Source organism: Apium graveolens, chromosome 5 (assembly GCF_009905375.1).
Source record: "Apium graveolens cultivar Ventura chromosome 5, ASM990537v1, whole genome shotgun sequence".
In the NCBI taxonomy this organism is placed as follows: Eukaryota; Viridiplantae; Streptophyta; class Magnoliopsida; order Apiales; family Apiaceae; genus Apium; species Apium graveolens.
The window spans coordinates 235,745,852-235,763,544 of record NC_133651.1 but is presented as its reverse complement, the minus strand read 5'-3'; the positions used below and the strand labels follow the sequence as shown (position 1 = coordinate 235,763,544).

The following is a 17,693-nucleotide window of genomic DNA, read 5'->3' as shown; positions in this document are numbered from 1 at the left end:
CTCAAAGAAATTGTGGAGGTTGGAATAGTTGTAGGGATAGGTGAACTTACCTCACTTACCTGAGGTGCTTGCATTACAGGAAAATAGAACATTGGCACATCCTTGTGATGATTGGCCCTGTTCAAATCTGTAATGAGCCTTCTCTCTTGAACCCAACAATCTAGTTTGTTGTTAGGGTTCTCAAGTACAATCTATTCACAGAGGTGGTTAGCTAATGACATAAAAAATCTAGCATAATACACATTCTTACCTCTTTTATTTAACTCTCCTAATTTAAAACCTAACTCAAATAAGACAAGATCACTGAAATTGTAGAATTTATCTGTAACTAGCATGTAGATCATGTTAAGCATGGAAATATTCACTGAATCAAAATTACTGATCTTTTCTGAGAAAACCTTTTTAAACACATCACACAAGAAACTCCACTCTTTCCTAAGACCCATTCTCCTAATATCACTCAGTTTAGAAGTAGGAAGTGCATAGTGCATGGAATAAAGCATATTGATTATATCAGTGTCAGTGTGTGGTGAAGTCACATTGTTATCAGGAATTTTGAAACATGCTTTTATCACATCACTATTGATACATAATTCTTTACCTTTAATGGTTAGAGTGATGGTCTTATTTGTAGAGTTGTAGGTAGCAGTGGTCCATATCTCTTCAATAACTTCACAAAAGATTGTGGGTGATTCCATCATCTTGTGATAGTCTCCAGATTGATGAATACCCTTATTCACTAGTACAGTGAAATTGTTCTTCTCATAAATGAACCCAGTTTGAGACATAATCTTTACAACAGGTGCCATTGTTAGAGAATAAAAGCTTGAAGAGAAAGAGAGTAAGTGCTTTGAGAGAGAATGAAATTAGAGCAGTTGAATTGAGAATGATAAAAGAAAAGCAATTGCAATGAAATAAGCTTTTATACTATCTCAAAAATAACTGATAAAAATATAAAGTAAAATAAAGTAACCAATAGAAATTGCCTAAAATAGTCATTTAAAAATAAACTGTAAAAATTCCACTCATTATCCGTCGTGTTATGCTTACAAACTGTAAGTATACTCGATGGATAATGTACAGGGAATTAACGGCTGAGATTAAGACAATTCGACGGATGAGGAAAAACTGTTATCCGTCGAGACATAAAATATTCCAGAAATATAATTGATTTTTGTTAGCAAATAGTATATCGACGGATGATCAAAATCGATGGATAAGGATCATCCGTCGAGATGTAAATTTTGACTAAGCCAAAATCTCATCTATGACTGACAAATCAAATAAATTTCTGGCTGCATTTCAACTTGCAAATTAACTCAGATAGATTTAAGAGTAATTAAGCATACCTAACTCACTTACCAACCTTGAAAAGGTGGATTCATCCAGTGGCTTGGTAAATATACCTGCAAGATGCTTCTCACTTGGAACAAAATGTAGTTCCACGGTACCATTCATTACATGTTCCCTTATGAAGTGGTACTTGATATCTATGTGCTTTGTCCTTGAATGTTGTACTGGATTTTTAGTGATGGCAATTGCACTTTTGTTATCACAGAAAATAGGAATCCTTTCAACTTGCTAACCATAGTCTAGCAATTGATTTTTCATCCATAAGATCTGTGCACAGCAACTACCAGCAGCAATATATTCAGCTTTAGCTGTAGAAATAGAAACTGAATTTTGCTTTTTACTAAACCAGGACACAAGCTTGTTTCCTAGAAATTGACAGGTTCCTGTTGTACTTTTTCTATCAATTCTACAACCTGCATAATCTGCATCTGAATAACCAGTTAGATCAAAATCAGAATCTCTAGGGTACCAAATGCCAAGCTTTGCTGTTCCCTTGAGATATCTGAAAATTCCCTTAATAGCTATTAAGTGAGATTCTCTAGGATTAGCCTGAAATCTAGCACACAAACATGTAGCAAACATTATATATGGCCTACTAGTTGTTAAGTACAGAAGTGAGCCAACCATGCCTCTATAACTTGAAATATCCACAGACTTTTCAGTAGTGTTTAATTCAAGCTTAGTTGTAGTGGCCATGGGAGTTTTTGCAGATGTGCAATCCACTAGATCAAACTTCTTTAAAAGATCAAAAATATATTTAGTTTGACTAATGAATATTCCATCACTAACTTTCTTAACTTGTAAGCCAAGAAAGTAAGTTAGTTCTCCCATCATACTAATTTCATACTTACTTTGCATCAATTTGGCAAACTTTTTGCAAAGTTTCTCATCTGTAGAGCCAAAAATAATATCATCTACATAAATTTGAACAAGTATACTAGAGCCATTAATATTTTTGAAAAATAAAGTTTTATCTACAGTACCTCTTGTGAAGTGATTTTCCAAAAGGAACTTTGATAAAGTGTCATACCAGGCTCTAGGTGCTTGCTTCAGTCCATAAAGTGCTTTCAAAAGATAATAGACATGTTCTGGAAAATTTGGATCTTCAAAGCCAGGAGGTTGACTGACATAGACTTCTTCCTCCAAATCTCCATTTAGAAAGGCACTTTTGACATCCATTTAATAGACCTTGAAATTGGCAAAGGCTGCATAGGCTAAGAAGATTCTGATGGCTTCAAGTCTTGCAACAAGAGTAAATGTTTCATCAAAATCTATTCCCTCTTGCTGACAATAGCCCTTAGCAACCAATCTAGCTTTGTTCCTGACTACTATGCCATTTTCATCCATCTTGTTTCTGAATACCCATTTGGTATCTATTGGATTCTTTCCTTTAGGCTTGGGCACCAGCTTCCATACATTATTCCTTTCAAATTAGTTTAGCTCCTCCTGCATAGCTAAAATCCAACCAGGATCCAACAAAGCTTCTTCTACCTTCTTTGGTTCTTTCTTTGAAAGAAAGCTGTTGTATAGACATTCTTCCTGAGTTGCTCTTCTTGTTTGAACTCTAAAAGACACATCACCAATGATAAACTCAAAGGGGTGATCTTTTGTCCATTTCCTTTGTTGAGGTAGATTAGCTCTAGATGAAGAAACCTCATTGTTGTTTTGATGTGTGATTGAGTTTTGATTGTTAGAAACTCCCCCTGAGTTCGTGGATCTTTCATTTGAGAATGGGGCACTTTCTATAGGTGATCTATCTTGACTTCCTGCTCCTTTTGATAACCCGACGGATGGTGAATTTGTACCTACGGATGAAGCTGGTTGTCTCCCGATGGATAACACAAATTGCCTTCCGACGGATGAAGCATTGTGCAACTCGATAGATGTTGAGTTTTGTGCTTCATTGGTAGTAGATTTATCTGCATTATCCTTAGACACTGTTTCTTGATCACTTTCATCATCACTGTCATCACTAACCATCTCCACATTGTCGAATTTGAGGCTCTCATGGTAATCTCCATCTTTCAGTCCTTCAATCTTTTTATCATCATACACAACATGTATTGATTCCACAAGAATGTTGGCTCTTAGATTGTAGACTCTATATGCTTTACCAACAGCATACCCAACAAAAATTCCTTCATCTGTTTTAGCATCAAACTTCCCATTTTGATCAGTTTGATTTCTCAGAATATAGCACTTGCAGCCAAAGACATGAAGAAAATTTAGAGTTGGCTTCTTGTTCTTGAATAATTGATAGGGAGTCATGCATCTGGCTTGATTAACCAAAGAAATATTCTGAGTGTAGCATGCAGTATTTACAGCTTCAGCCCAGAAATATGTTGGCAGTTTAGATTCTTCAAGCATTGTCCTTGCAGCTTCAATAAGTGATCTGTTCTTCCTTTCCACTACTCCATTCTGTTGTGGAGTCCTTGCTGTTGAAAACTCATGCAGAATCCCATTTTCCTCACAAAATGCTCTCATGACAGAATTCTTGAACTCAGTTCCATTGTCACTCCTGATTCTTCTAACCTTGAAATCAGGATGATTATTGACTTGCCTTATGTGATTGATGATGATTTCACTAGCCTCATCTTTAGAATTTAGGAAATATGTTCAAGAAAACTTTGAGAAATCATCTACAATTACTAGGCAAAATCTTTTCCTTAAGATGGACAATACATTGACTGGTCCAAATAAATCCATGTGAAGCAGTTGTAAAGGCTCTTCAATTGTTTAATCAAGTTTCTTCCTGAATGATGCTTTAATCTGCTTCCCTTTTTTACAGGCATCATATAGTCCATCCTTAGAAAACTCCACTTGAGGAATGCCTCTAACCAGTTCTTTCTTCACTAGCTCATTCATGGTCTTGAAGTTTAAATGGGATAGCTTCTTGTGCCATAGCCAACTTTCATCCTGACTTGCCTTACTGAGAAGACAATTATAGATTCTGCATTGGATGAGTTGAAATCAGCTAGGTACACATTTCCTTTTCTCACACCAGTGAGAACCACTTTGTTGCTTCTTTTATTAGTCACAACACAGGCTTCTGAATTGAAGGTTACTGAGTTGCCTTTATCACAAAGCTGGCTGATACTCAACAAGTTATGTTTGAGACCATCCACTAAGGCAATCTACTCAATGATGACATTGTCCTTTGAAATCAAGCCATATTCCATAGTTGTACCTTAGAGGTTCTCTGTGAGCAGGGTAGAATCACCAGTCATGTGTCTTGAACAACCACTATCCAAGTACCAAAGATTCTTTATGTTTCCCTGCACACATCAAAATCAAATCAAGTTGATTTTGGTACCCAAGTTTCCTTGGGTCCTGCCTTGTTAGCTTTCTTTTTCTGTTTCTTAGGATTTATCTCATTTGACTTAGGAATTTCAGATTCATCCTTAGTCATTTGAGTTGGGCCTTTGAAACCATTCATTCCAACAGAATTATCATGCATATTATGACTAACAGGAAATGGCATGCTATGTGCAAACATGTTATTCCAGTAAGGCATGCTAAATGGCATTTGTGGCATACTAAATGCAGCATAATAAGGATTAGGTGCAAATGGCATATTAGCAAACTGTGCATTCATGTTCTATGTAGACATAGCATTAACAGGCATGGGAGGCATGTTAGGAAATTGAGGTTGCACAGACATGGAAGTAGGCATGGCTGACTTGCAATTAACAAACAAATGATTTACACTACCACACTTGACACAGATTTTTCTAGGAGCATATTTATCAGGTGTGTAGTTATTGTGTTTGTTAATCCCTACTTTACCATTCCTATTGTTTTTCTTTTTGGTCTCTGTTTTTACTTCAATCTTTTCAAGTTTGTCACTTAACTGTTTGACAGTCATGTGACCAACATTAGGCTTTTTCCCTTTCTTAACTTGACTCAGTTCTCCTGAAACAAAGTTCTTGGAAACAGACCCATACTTCTCATTCAGCTTAACAAGTTTGGCTTTACTGATAGGCTTGCTCACAGCCGATGGATGAGAATTTTCATCATTCGACGGATAACACTTTTTCTTATCCGATGGATGATCCTCATCATCCGTCGAGTCTACATCTGTAAGCACTCCATCCACCAAATTAGGTTCTAGTTTTTCTTTGTTCTTTTTCCAGGCTTCATCACAGAAAGACTCAATTCCTTGAACTTTGGTGATTTGAGCATGGACATCCCTGGATGTTTTCCAAGCTTTAATCACCTCTTGTTCACGCTCGAGCTGCTTCTTTAAAATTTCCTCTTTCTTCAACGACTCAGTTAATTCCTCCTTGGCAATTTTACACTCAATTCTTAATTTTTCAAAATCAATAAACTGAGACTCAAGCACATTATTTCTCTCACTCAAAAACAAATTATTTTCTTTGATTTTAGCATTTTCTTTAGTAAGAGACTTAAGTGTAACACGCAAATGATATAACTCTGTAGACATGTCATTTATGACATCATTCCACTCAGCTTTAAATAAATGTGCAAGGTTTGTAATAATTACCTGATTACTTGAAGAGCTTGTTTCTGTCTAATCAGACTTGGCCATTAGGGGTAGATTGACATAGCTGACATCTTCATCTTCATCCAGACCATCTACTGCCCAGTCATTTTCTTGTGTTATGAAAGCCCTTTCCTTTTGTTTGAGCAGCTCAAAGTATTTTTGCTTATGATCCACTGGCTCAAACTTTTTCTTACTGGAATCTGACTTCCTACACTCACTGGCAAAGTGCCCTGCCAAGCCACATTTGAAACATTTGAATTTTGATTTATCCACCATGTTTCCATTTGGCTTGGCTGCTCCAAAGTTCTTCTTGAACTTGAGCTTGGCAAATCTCCTGGGAAGAAATGCTAGGTATTTATCAATGTCTTCCATGTCATCTTGGCTCAAAGAATCTTCACTTTCTACTGCAAGCCCCTTGCCCTTGTTCTCACAGACCCTTAAAGTTGATTCAACAGCTTCCATCTTCACTTTCTTCCCATTTTCCAACTCAGCAACTAGTGCAATGGATCCTCCTTTCTTCTTTACTTTCTCCATCTTTTCATCCTGCTCTATTTTAAGCTCATAGGTTTTCAGGATGCCATACAGTCTCTCCAAAGTAAACTCCTTATAATCCTGTGAGTTTCTTAATGAGACTGTCATTGGTTTCCATACCTTTGGAAGAGATCTAAGGAATTTCAGATTGGAGTCTTTTGCCTGATAGACCCTTCCTTGCAACTTTATAGCATTTAGTAGTTTTTGAAACCTACTAAAAATGTCAGTGAGAGACTCACTTTCTTCATTGTGAAAATGCTCATATTGCTGAATCAAGAGCTGCATCTTGTTTTCTCTAACTTGCTCAGTGCTATCACCGATTATCTGTATTGTATCCCAAACATCCTTGGCAGTTTTGCTGTTGATAATGTTGTCAAATATATCTCCATCAACTCCATTAAACAGGATGTCCATGGCCTTTTTATCCTTCCTAACTTGTTCAATGTTAGGATCAGACCATTCATGCCTTGGCTTCGGGACTGATGGCTCGTTTTCTGTTGCTGCTCTCATTGGAACATGAGGGCCTCTTTCTATGCAGTCAACATAGGCCTCATCTTGAGAAAGCAAATGAAGATGCATCTTTACCTTCCAATGATGGTAATTATCTTTATCGAGAAAAGGGATCTTGACTCCAACATCCTTCTTGTTCATCTTGCTCTATTGTTTTGATCTTTAAACTCTTTGTAAGTTAAGAGCTTGTTCTGATACCAATTGTTAGTCCCTTAACAATATGACAAGAATTACATAAGGGGGGTTGAATGGAATTTTTGAAACTTTTTCTTGAAATAAAATGTTCTAACTCAAATATAAATATAAGTTTATTGATTAGCACAATGCGGAATAAAAACTTAAGTGAATCAAAACCACAAGTAATTAAAAATAAGAGTCTTTAAAATTTTTTTGGTGGATTTGAATGATTCCACCAGAGATATATATTATATATCGAGAGAACCCTGTGTGCAGAAATGCTCACAGCTGCTTACCATAATTGAACTTCTAAGACTACAGAGAAATGCTAAGAATCCTGCTTACAAATGTTTCTCTGCTTTCTTGCTTAGATCGATAGTGTCTTAGTTGCTACTACTTGGTTTATATATCACCAAGATGACAAAGTAATAAGACAAGATAATAAAATAAAAACTATCTAGTCTATTACAATGCTACTTCATTGCTCTATTCCAGCATCTTTGAATATCTTCATAATAGTATGGAAATGGCAATGCTTCTTTGTTCTCGAAAACCCAGTTGAATAGGCTACCACATTCCATTTGCATCCACTCGACGCATGTGACTGTGTTGTCACTGTCAACAGATATTTGAATTCTTTATCCTTCAGGTTCATGATCATCCGTCGAGTCATTGATCATCCGTCGGGTTGTCTATTTGATAATCTGTCGACTTCGTTGTAGGTTATCCGCCGGGTAGCAAACTGGCACTTGACTTCATTTCATTTATGCAGAATTACAAGACATCATCTATGTACAATTAATCAACCTATTCTGCATATCTACTTAAAGTCAACATGACTTGAATACTACTTACAGAATCTATACAATGGTGAATGCAGAAATGTGCTACAGACTTATTGTTACATAAGCTACTCACTCGACGGATAATAAGTCATCATCCTTCGGGACTATAATGAGTCATCAGTCGGGACTATAAATCTTATCCGTCGAGTGCTACATTAGTTCACTAGGTAAAATCTACTAAGGTGTTTTGTTCATGAAATCATAAAGTACACAACATATACACAACAACCAAATAATCGATTAATACGTTATGAAGATGAAGCATACCTCAATCATGTGGGAGATATTTGTCATGAATATTCAAGATTAAAGAAATGCTAGTTACGAATAAACTTTGAGTGTGTTCATCAAGGAATGGTTGGGCTTTTCCACTCAAGTAAGTGAGTTAGGGTAAATTTGATGCTTATAACTGGGTCCGCAAAGAAGGTTCAGTATGGAAAGACATAAGGGGAGATGAAGGTATGGTGGTTTAACTACAATAATTTTTAAGAAGTGATGCTTGAAAACCAAAAGAATTCTTTTACCAGATTATGATAGTGTTGGTTGAGACCATGTAGTGGTTATCAGAGGTTGAACACGTTAACTAATAAGAACAAGTGTATGTTTTCAAGGATAGATAAATTGTTAATTAGAAAGCTTAAATTGAAACATGAACTAGAAGAATTCTAGCATAATGTATAATAGTACTCAGTAGTGATATTCTGTTATAATAAGAAGATATGAGAAAAGGTATGATATAATAAGAATTGTTCACTATAATCTTAAGTTGAACTAAAATATGAGTTATACTGGCTAGTATGTGGTGGTGAAATGGTGAGTTTAAAAGGAGGCGGTTGATTGGAATACTTGTGGATTGATTGCTGGTTTTTTGATTGATTATTGGTGTCAGCTTGAGTCCGGCTAGTAGTCAATAATAAAGGAGTTGCTGCCCAAATTTTTGGAAAATACTCTACTTTTAAATATAGAAAGTATATTTCCGTGTGTTATTGATATTCCTGTTGAGACTCCAAATAATTATGATCTCGGTTCTTGAAAGAGGTTGTTACAGCCATTCCGACTATATATAATTGTTCTTTGATTTCATTTAGCTAGTCATCACTTGGTGCAATTGATCAATTAACTGAGTTAATTGGTTAATTTTACCAATTGATGGTCAGTTAGATGGAATTCGATTCCAATTAGATTAAGTCAAATTTTGATGTGACTTTCAAATCCAAGATCAAAGCAATGAGGAATTTGGAGAAGGACACAATAGAATTCAGAAATTGCTGCAACTGTGTGAAGCTTTACTTGGATGAATATGCCTTTTATAATGGACAAGAGAAATAAAAAGTTGTTTATATGGACAAGTGAGAAAGAAAAGAAGAAGGGAGGTAAAATAAAGAAGAGATTAATAACTACACCAATATGGATTTTATTAGACAATCAAAGAGATTTTATCATCTGCAATAAAGTTTTATTAAAGGATGTCTTGTTTCCAAATTGTTTTGATAATCATACAATAAATGATTTATCAAGTATTTTTGTTTTGCATAAAATGTGAGATACAGTTTTAGTTCAGTTTCTGATTGGTATTGATACTTAGGTTATTGTTAAATATCAAAAGTGGTATAATACATATGATTGATATTTACTTCAGTATGGGATGTCGCGAGCATCAAAGTTCGTATTGATATCTAATTTGATATGGCATCAAAATGAATATTAATATCAGGAGTTCGGTTGTGAATGAGTTATGAGAATGAAGAACGGAAATAGGAAAGGAAGTGGAATCAAAAGGATGATAAAGAAACTTTATAAAATGCCATGATATAGGTAAGATATGGGTAATATGAAGGACGGAAGTAAGGTGAAAATTTAGGAACCATTGGTAAATTGAGATAGGGAATGCGTCGCAGGATTATGATCAAGTACCGAGGGCTAAAAGAAGATATCTGGTGACCAGACATGAAAAGAAAATGGGGGGATATGTAAATAAATATTATACCTACCCAAGAATTAAGGCGGGACATCAAAGACTAGATGGATACATTACACCAGGAGACGTCATAGTCAAGTCACCTGAGAACCAATGGTAAGGAAAATGTTAATTGCGTCATTATTGATAGGTTATCCAAACCTAATCATTCTCTTTTATTAATAAAAAGTTGTCCAATAAGTGGGTTAGTTGCTGCTTGAAGAAATGGTGGTACGTCATCAGATCCAGAAATTGATTGTAAATGATTGATATTATTTTATTGGAGATTTGACAGGATTATTCAGAATACAATGAATTATGTTGAATCAAAATTAGTATATACCACTCCTAGATGAACGGGCATTAAGTAAGGCGTACCTAAAAGACAGGAATTTGGCTAAACATCGATAACTCAAGAGATTCAAGCTACTCTGAGAATATGGTACAAGACATAGATGTAAAGGAAGACTTTCTGATACTATGGCATAAAGAAAGAATAAACGTTATATGTGACTAGACGTCAAGGAAATCATTGCAGTCAGTTTCGTATGAGAACTTCTTAGAACCAAAATAAATGATAATATGGGTTAGAATATGCTGGTGATGCCTCTAGGTTAGTGTATTTTCTTCAAAGTAGTAAGAGATTTTTGCTCAGCAAATATACTCGATTGTGATTCAAGGAAAATAAGATATGGTGATAAGTTTGTGCGTCAATCATATCCAGTCAAGATTTTCTCGTTGGTTCTTAATTCTAAAGTAATTTCGAGAATGTCAGAAATCGAATACGACATAATCTCAGTATATCATTCACGGATGAACAAGAAGGAAGATTAAAGGAACGATTAAAGAGCCTCGAATGCAATTGGAAGCGATTAAAAACTAGGTTAATTTAATGAAAAAATATGTGGGAATGAAGTTTAATAACCAGTAACCATTGGAAACATTCCTGAGCAAGAATTACTAGAATTAGAAAGAAAAGAAAATTAATAGGCATTATACCGGTCCTTTTGAAATAGTAAAATAGGCAAGATAAGTGTAAGTGAGTTGGCTTCACCGCCACACGTATAGATGGGTCATAGGGTGTTTATATGCGTATATTCAGGAAAAGTAATTAAGCTCCATTATATATATATAATGGAGAATTGAGTTGAGTTATATGAGCAACTAATAGAATATGATGTCAGCGAGAGGCTGTTAAGTAATGAGTGATGCGGAAAATAAAAGTTTATGAAAAGTTGTAAGGTTGAGGGATCAACCTGAGAAAATGGTAAGATACTTGAATGTATCATTATCTGTTCCTTAGTGTGATTCTGAGGACATAATCCTTTTAAGGGGGAAGGATGTAATATCCGGGACATAGCGTGTAATTAATTTTATTGATAATTAATTATTATGTGACTATTATGTGATTTTTGGTGAATTATTTAATGTTTGGTGTGGATATGTGGATGCTTATATGTGGTAAAGCATAAGTATGTTAATTATTTTTATGACCAGAATAAAATATAGATAATTACGGTATTTTTCTGATAATTTTTGGACTGTTATATGATTTTATATTGATTTATGAATATATTAATTATTTTCTGAATAATTACAAAACTATTTTATAAAGCCAGGAATCGTCCAATTTTAACTGTTTTTACGTTTTTACAACCCGAAACTCTTCCGAAAACTTCTTCCTAACTTAATCTGGTAATTCCGGATAGTTTCCATGTTTTGACTTTTTCGATCCGCATTACGGTTTGACCCGTGCGCAGCCCGGCGTAAAATTTTTGATATGATAACCCTTTTCGATAACATTATCTTCGTACAAAGCATTTTATAAAAGCCCGGTTTTGATAATTATCGAAAACCTTTGATACTTATCCAAAACTTGATAATGCTATCCAAAACAGGATAATGTTTATCCAAAATTTTATCCGATAGGATCATTTTTATAGTTACGTAGCGGCTAAGAAACGTATTTATCGATCCAACACGATCCAGAACGTACTAATATTTCATAAATATAAATAGCCCTTTTCTTATTTTATTTTACTCTTATAATCATAAACAGATAGTACAAACCAGTAAAACATAGAGAAAACCCTAATAAAATACCGCGTTCTTGAAAATCAATCGCACAAACGAAGACGTTATCGAACTCCGATTCGGGCATGGAATATATCAAAAAGAAACTCTCGAAAAACTCTTTCTGAATCAATCATCCATTTTTGTGCAGAAATCATGGTATTTTCTTATTTAATTATTTTAATTCAAATTATTTATGGATTAAATTAGGAATTTTTGTTCTTGATGTTGTTGATATGATTTGATGGCTTAATCTTGTAGATAATTTTATCCTGGTCATTTTGGAATATTATATGACTGATTTGGAGTTCAATAACATGTTCAAATTGATGTTTAATTCTCGAATTATTAAATTAGGGTTTTAAACGTTTGAATGTTCTTAATCAAGAATTGGGCGTTTCTACCCTGAGTGTTATCAGACGTTTTTGATGATTGCATCGTGTTCCTTTTAAATTTAGACTCGATTGGTATATATGAATGTAACAGACGCTTGCTGAACAGTGCTTAATTGAGTTCATCGGATTCTGATCGACTTCGCTGTTTTTTTATGATTTTCGCCGGACTATGAGTTTCAGGCGTCATTCGTGTTATTTGGTACTCGATTTGAGTTCCTGGAAGAAATTGGAATGGAAAGTACGTTAGAATCAATCCAAACAATTCATTTTTGGTTGTGCCTTTGGTTGGCCGGAAATCGGCTGCTCGCCGGAATCTAGGGAAGGGGGAGGCGGGTCAGACCTATTCTTCGCGACCGGGTTCTCGACCCGTCTGCAACCCGCTTTTGATCTTTTGTTTGTCTAGTTGCAGTTTAGAAATATGTGTGGAATTTCCTTTTTATAAATAATTCAAAAATCCATTATTTAATTTCTAAAATTCATTTTTAATTCCTAAAATCATTATTTATTACGATATAAGAATGGTATCATTATCAGTTGTAAGCGAAACTAGTTAGGATTTGGTACGATGTAATAAAAGTTAAGGTTGTGGCTTGTTTTCATACTTTTAATTCTAAAATTCATTTTTAATTCAAAAATAAATCTGATTTATTTTATTAATTAATTTTGATTAGTTTTTCATTATTTTAATTAATCGATTTATTTCATATTAATTGATTAATTAACTTAATTAATTATTAATTGATTTTAATTGATTTAATAAATAGATTTAATTATTTATTTTGATTTAAAAATTCCGAAAAATAGTTTCGAGTTTTAAAATATTATTTAAAATTATTTTCAAGGCTCGATAGTTATTATAAAATTATTTTAAAGTCAGATTCAGGTGTTCGAACTCTATTATTTAATTATAAAATGATTTGGAGTCTCGTTTTAATTCCGAAAATTGTTCAAAAATTCGTATTAAATACCTGGAAAATTATTTTGATCCCGAATCTTCTTTGAAAAATTATTTTAATTGAATATCTTGCGTGCTATGTGCTACGTGCTATCTGATTGATGTGTTATATGTCTATATGGTTATTATTTGACTGGTTTAATCATAACTTTCAATCCGTAAATCGGATTAGGGTAAAACGAAGGTTAAATAAAAGCTTATGACGTCTATGTGACGATTAGAATGATATGAGATTGAGTACTGATAGATACTTGTGATGCCTAGAAGAGTAAGCAAGGAATAGAAAAGAAAGCCAGTGATCAGTAAATAGAACTGAAGTGTAGAAAAAGAAAACAACTGATTGATGAATAGAAGCACATAGAAAAAGAAGGAAAGTGATTGAAAAGTAAAACTGTTAGATAAGTACAAGTAAAGTTGGAAGTCATCTGTGACAAGCCAAATACTTCTGAAACTTTCTTCGAGATATATTGCAAATATTCCCAAACTTCTCATAAAATGTTGCTAGTATTCAAATTAAATCTTGTTTTATATTGCAAGCGCTTTAAACAATTCAACCTTGAACCCTGATCATATCATTGAACTTGAGCCATAAGCTTTATTTCTTGTAAACCACAAACGATTGATTTCCCAAATAATAAACCATACAAATACAATACTCTGGAATTTCAACATACAATATAAATACAAATACATACCATAAACCAAGTATTTCAACAGAATTTCTTGAGCATATAGAAACCTATACACCCTGGAATACCCTATCACATCAAAGATCAAGTGTGTGTGTGTGTTGTGAACCCCAAACTTCAGATCCGGGTTTGGAGGGCGTCAAAACATGAACCTTAATTGATACGTTTGTTACAATAATGCGTATGTTACGAGTTGGGTTTTATTGACGTACGGGTAGATTTTTAGCGAGGATATGTCAAGAATATTCGATCATCTAATTTAGGGTATTTCGGTTTCGTAGGTTCCAATTGAAAGACCGAGTATCCCGGTTGGTTCAAAGCCAGCCAGTAGTAATCGTAAAGCGTATTAAGGCAAGTGCCCTTGAACAAATCTCTTATAATTTAGTAGTATATGAATAGCTGTTGATTTAACTTTCATATTGGAATAAAAAAATTTAAGTTACGTATCCCCCGTGTTTAAAAATGTTTTATTAATTTATGTTTTTGGGGAAAGTAACTTCTGAAAATGCCTATCTCTAAATTATGAATAAATTGGAAAGATTTTGGAAAGTGTACTGTGATAGAACTGTTTTGAAAAGAGATAGGTATAAGTGGTTTGAAAAACTGGATAAAATAGATCAGATAATTGGATAAGCATGCAAAAGGGCCCGTAACGGCCAGGAAGATATCGTAAGAGGCTAAGTTGGTTGTGCACCCTGTTTAAACCACTAAGTCCAGCATAATAGAGACCTAGCTAGTCTGTGAGTTCCAGAACAAATTTTATGAGATGGCAGATGGAGCCGTCCGATGATGATAGCCTGATCAGCTGTCTCATTATTGATCATCCAATATACATATCTGAGCAAGATTTCGTGGTTGCTGTAATGGAACAAATGATTTTGGGTCTCCGTAACGGGACAAATGGTTTTATGGTTCCTGTAAGGAATAGATGATTTGGAAATGAAAATAGCATGCTAAAATTGAACTCTGGTATTTGCACAACACATAACTAATATTATGGTTTTATAGAGCATGCTAGTTATTGATATTCAGTTTATACCTGTTTTACATGTTTTTATAAATGATTTATGAATTCTGTTCCTATAATTGTTTATCATAAACTATTTTTTTGTTATTCATATAGTGGTACCGCTGAGTGATTGATTGCTTAGTCTTACAAAATATTTTGTATATTCCTATATTGCAGATGGCTAGGAGTCCCTTCTGTCATAGGAAGGGCCATATTCCAATTCCTCATGTATCGAGCTCCTCTGATTTTGTTGTGTCAGACCAGGTGTGGTCTGTGAGTTGCTGTGGAAATTTAGATGTCAGGTTGTTTTTAAATAAGTTGGCTTTTACTAATTGTGTAACCTAAATCATACTCGAACCTGGAAAACATCTTGTCGAGGGGTTTTTTTTATATTAAATAATAATGAGTTGAATGTATTTTTATTTATGGATTGCTGTTGATCGTGACGTCAACTCCTGACCCCGGGGTTGAGGCCGTCACAGGTTGGTATCAGAGCTATAGGTTTAAGTCCCTGATTTAGGTTAGGAGTAAAGTTAGAAAGATATAGAATTGGTGTTTAAAGGTGTGAGTCAGTAACTCATATACAGAAGTGAGTTTAAGAGTCCAGTCGAGGGTTCGAAGGCGTAACCCTAGAATCTATTGAGGTTTCTTGGAACTTCCCTGATTTTTAGTGTGTCTCCCTTGTGTATGTGCTAGTGGCATCAGCCGATAGAGATTTCTAGTTATCCCTCTCACGAGAACGATTCCGATCATGTGAGTTCAGTTAGTATGTAGTGATAGTAGTCAGTGGCTGTTATGAGTATTGCTCATACTGTTAGTGTTGCACTATTATTATTGTTAGTACTTTTATTGTTGTATTTGTTGCTGATTTTGTTAAATTTAGCCACTCATTACAGTCAGATCCCAACTAAATAAGGATGGAAATATTTTATTGCGGCAGCATTCTCTTGACATATGAAAATGTTGCTAACCGAGGGCAATTTTTTAAATAAAACCATTTGTTGTGTTTCAGGAGAATGCCGCAAAAGAAGAATATCCCATCCAATTCCTCTAGTAGAAAATCTGAGGGGGGGCCCAATCATGGGTGAGTTGCTAGATTTGCTGCGGCAACAGTCTAATCAAATGGCTCAACAGCAAGAACAATTTCAGCAACAGCATCAATAATTTTTGCAACAGCAACAACAACAGCAATTCATACAGCAACAACAATAACAAATCCAACAACAACAGATGTAGTTTCAGCAACAACCTCAGCAAAAAGAGGTGAACCAAACTGTTAATTTTAAATCTTTTCAGTCAATGAAGCCCCCAGAGTTTAAAGGCGAGGTGGACCCTGTTGCGACCAGGATTTGGCTAAAGGAGATGGAAAAAGCCTTTACCCTCACTCAAGTAAGTGATAATCTCAAATCAGACTATACGAGTTATTTTCTAAAGGGTGAAGCAAATTATTGGTGGGAGTCCACTCGTGCCTTGAAAGGAGAAGTTCCTGTTTCTTGGACCAGGTTTACAGAGTTGTTTTTGGATAAGTATTTTCCAGAATATTTGCAAAGTCAGTTAGAGGTTAAATTTCTAGAATTGAAGCAGGATGAAAATAGTGTGGCGGAATATGAGGCCAGCTTTACAAAATTGGCCCGGTTGGTACATGTGTATGTGAGTACTAAATCTCAGAAGACAAAAAGGTTCCAGCAAGGATTGAAGCCCAAAATCTGTGGTGGAGTTGTAGCTTTGCAACTAAAAACATATCCCTTTGTAGTTCAGGATGCTCTAGTAATCGAAAGTGATCAGAAGTTGGCTGCCAAAGAAAAGGGTGATAAGAAGAGAAAGTCTAAAGGTGCTACCAGTAAGACGGATCAAGGAGGATCCAGTTAGAGGTTTCAGAAGCGATTTGGCCAAAATAGGAATAAAAGATTCAGAAGACAGACTTTTCCCCAGGCCAGACCTACTACCACTTCAGTTGCTTCCACTCCAAACCAGTCAGTTAATTCAATGGTGGATTGTAAGTTATGTGGTAAGAGACATAGTGGTCCATGCAGAAGGGATGTTCAGTGTTTCAAATGTCATCAGAAGGGTCATTATGCATTGGAATGCAACTCAGAGAAACCCGCAGTTACCCGCTATAACTATGGTAAGGTTGGACATCTTTCTAGGAATTATAGGGCAGCTACTCAAGGTACTGTGCCCCAAGGACCAGCATCCAGCACAACCAGAGCTAGAACCTTCAAGATGACTAAGAGATCCAACGCTCAGGATTCGGATGTGGTTGCAGGTACGCTTTCTCTCAACTCCGTACCTGTTAAATTTTTATTCGATTCAGGAGCATCCAAGTCTTTTATATCAAAGGATTGTGTGAATAAAATAGATTTAATATTAGAATACTTGGCTGAACCTTTGACTATAGAAGTAGTTAATCAGGATAAAGTCTCAGTGAGTCAATTTTATCCTAAGTGTCAACTAGAAATCCAAGGGCATTCTTTTTCGGCTGACTTAATACCCTTCAAGCTAGGAGAGTTCGATGTAATTTTAGGAATGGATTGGTTGTCCCAACATAAGGCAAATATTAACTATAAGAAAAAGAAGATTGTGATGTTCATAGAGGATAATGCCAAAGTAAATTATCTAGGAGAAAGGAAAGAAAATAAATTTCTTTTAATATTAAAGGCAAAGAAACTGTTAAGACAAGGATGCGAGGCTTACC

The 17,693-nt window shown here is 35.0% G+C and overlaps 1 protein-coding gene across 1 annotated transcript; it reads left to right on the top strand.

Moving 5' to 3' along the window:
• The first annotated feature begins 16,297 nt into the window (after positions 1-16,297).
• On the top strand, positions 16,298-16,867 carry LOC141660803 (uncharacterized). The gene has a single exon (XM_074467787.1). The coding sequence runs from the start codon at positions 16,298-16,300 to the stop codon at positions 16,865-16,867; it is 570 nt and encodes a 189-aa protein (XP_074323888.1).
• The last annotated feature ends 826 nt before the right edge of the window (positions 16,868-17,693 follow it).

What these genes read in the sequence shown, in the direction of transcription:
- LOC141660803 (XM_074467787.1), top strand. Translation starts at nt 16,298, where the DNA reads ATGAAGCCCCCAGAGTTTAAAGGCGAGGTGGACCCTGTTGCGACCAGG.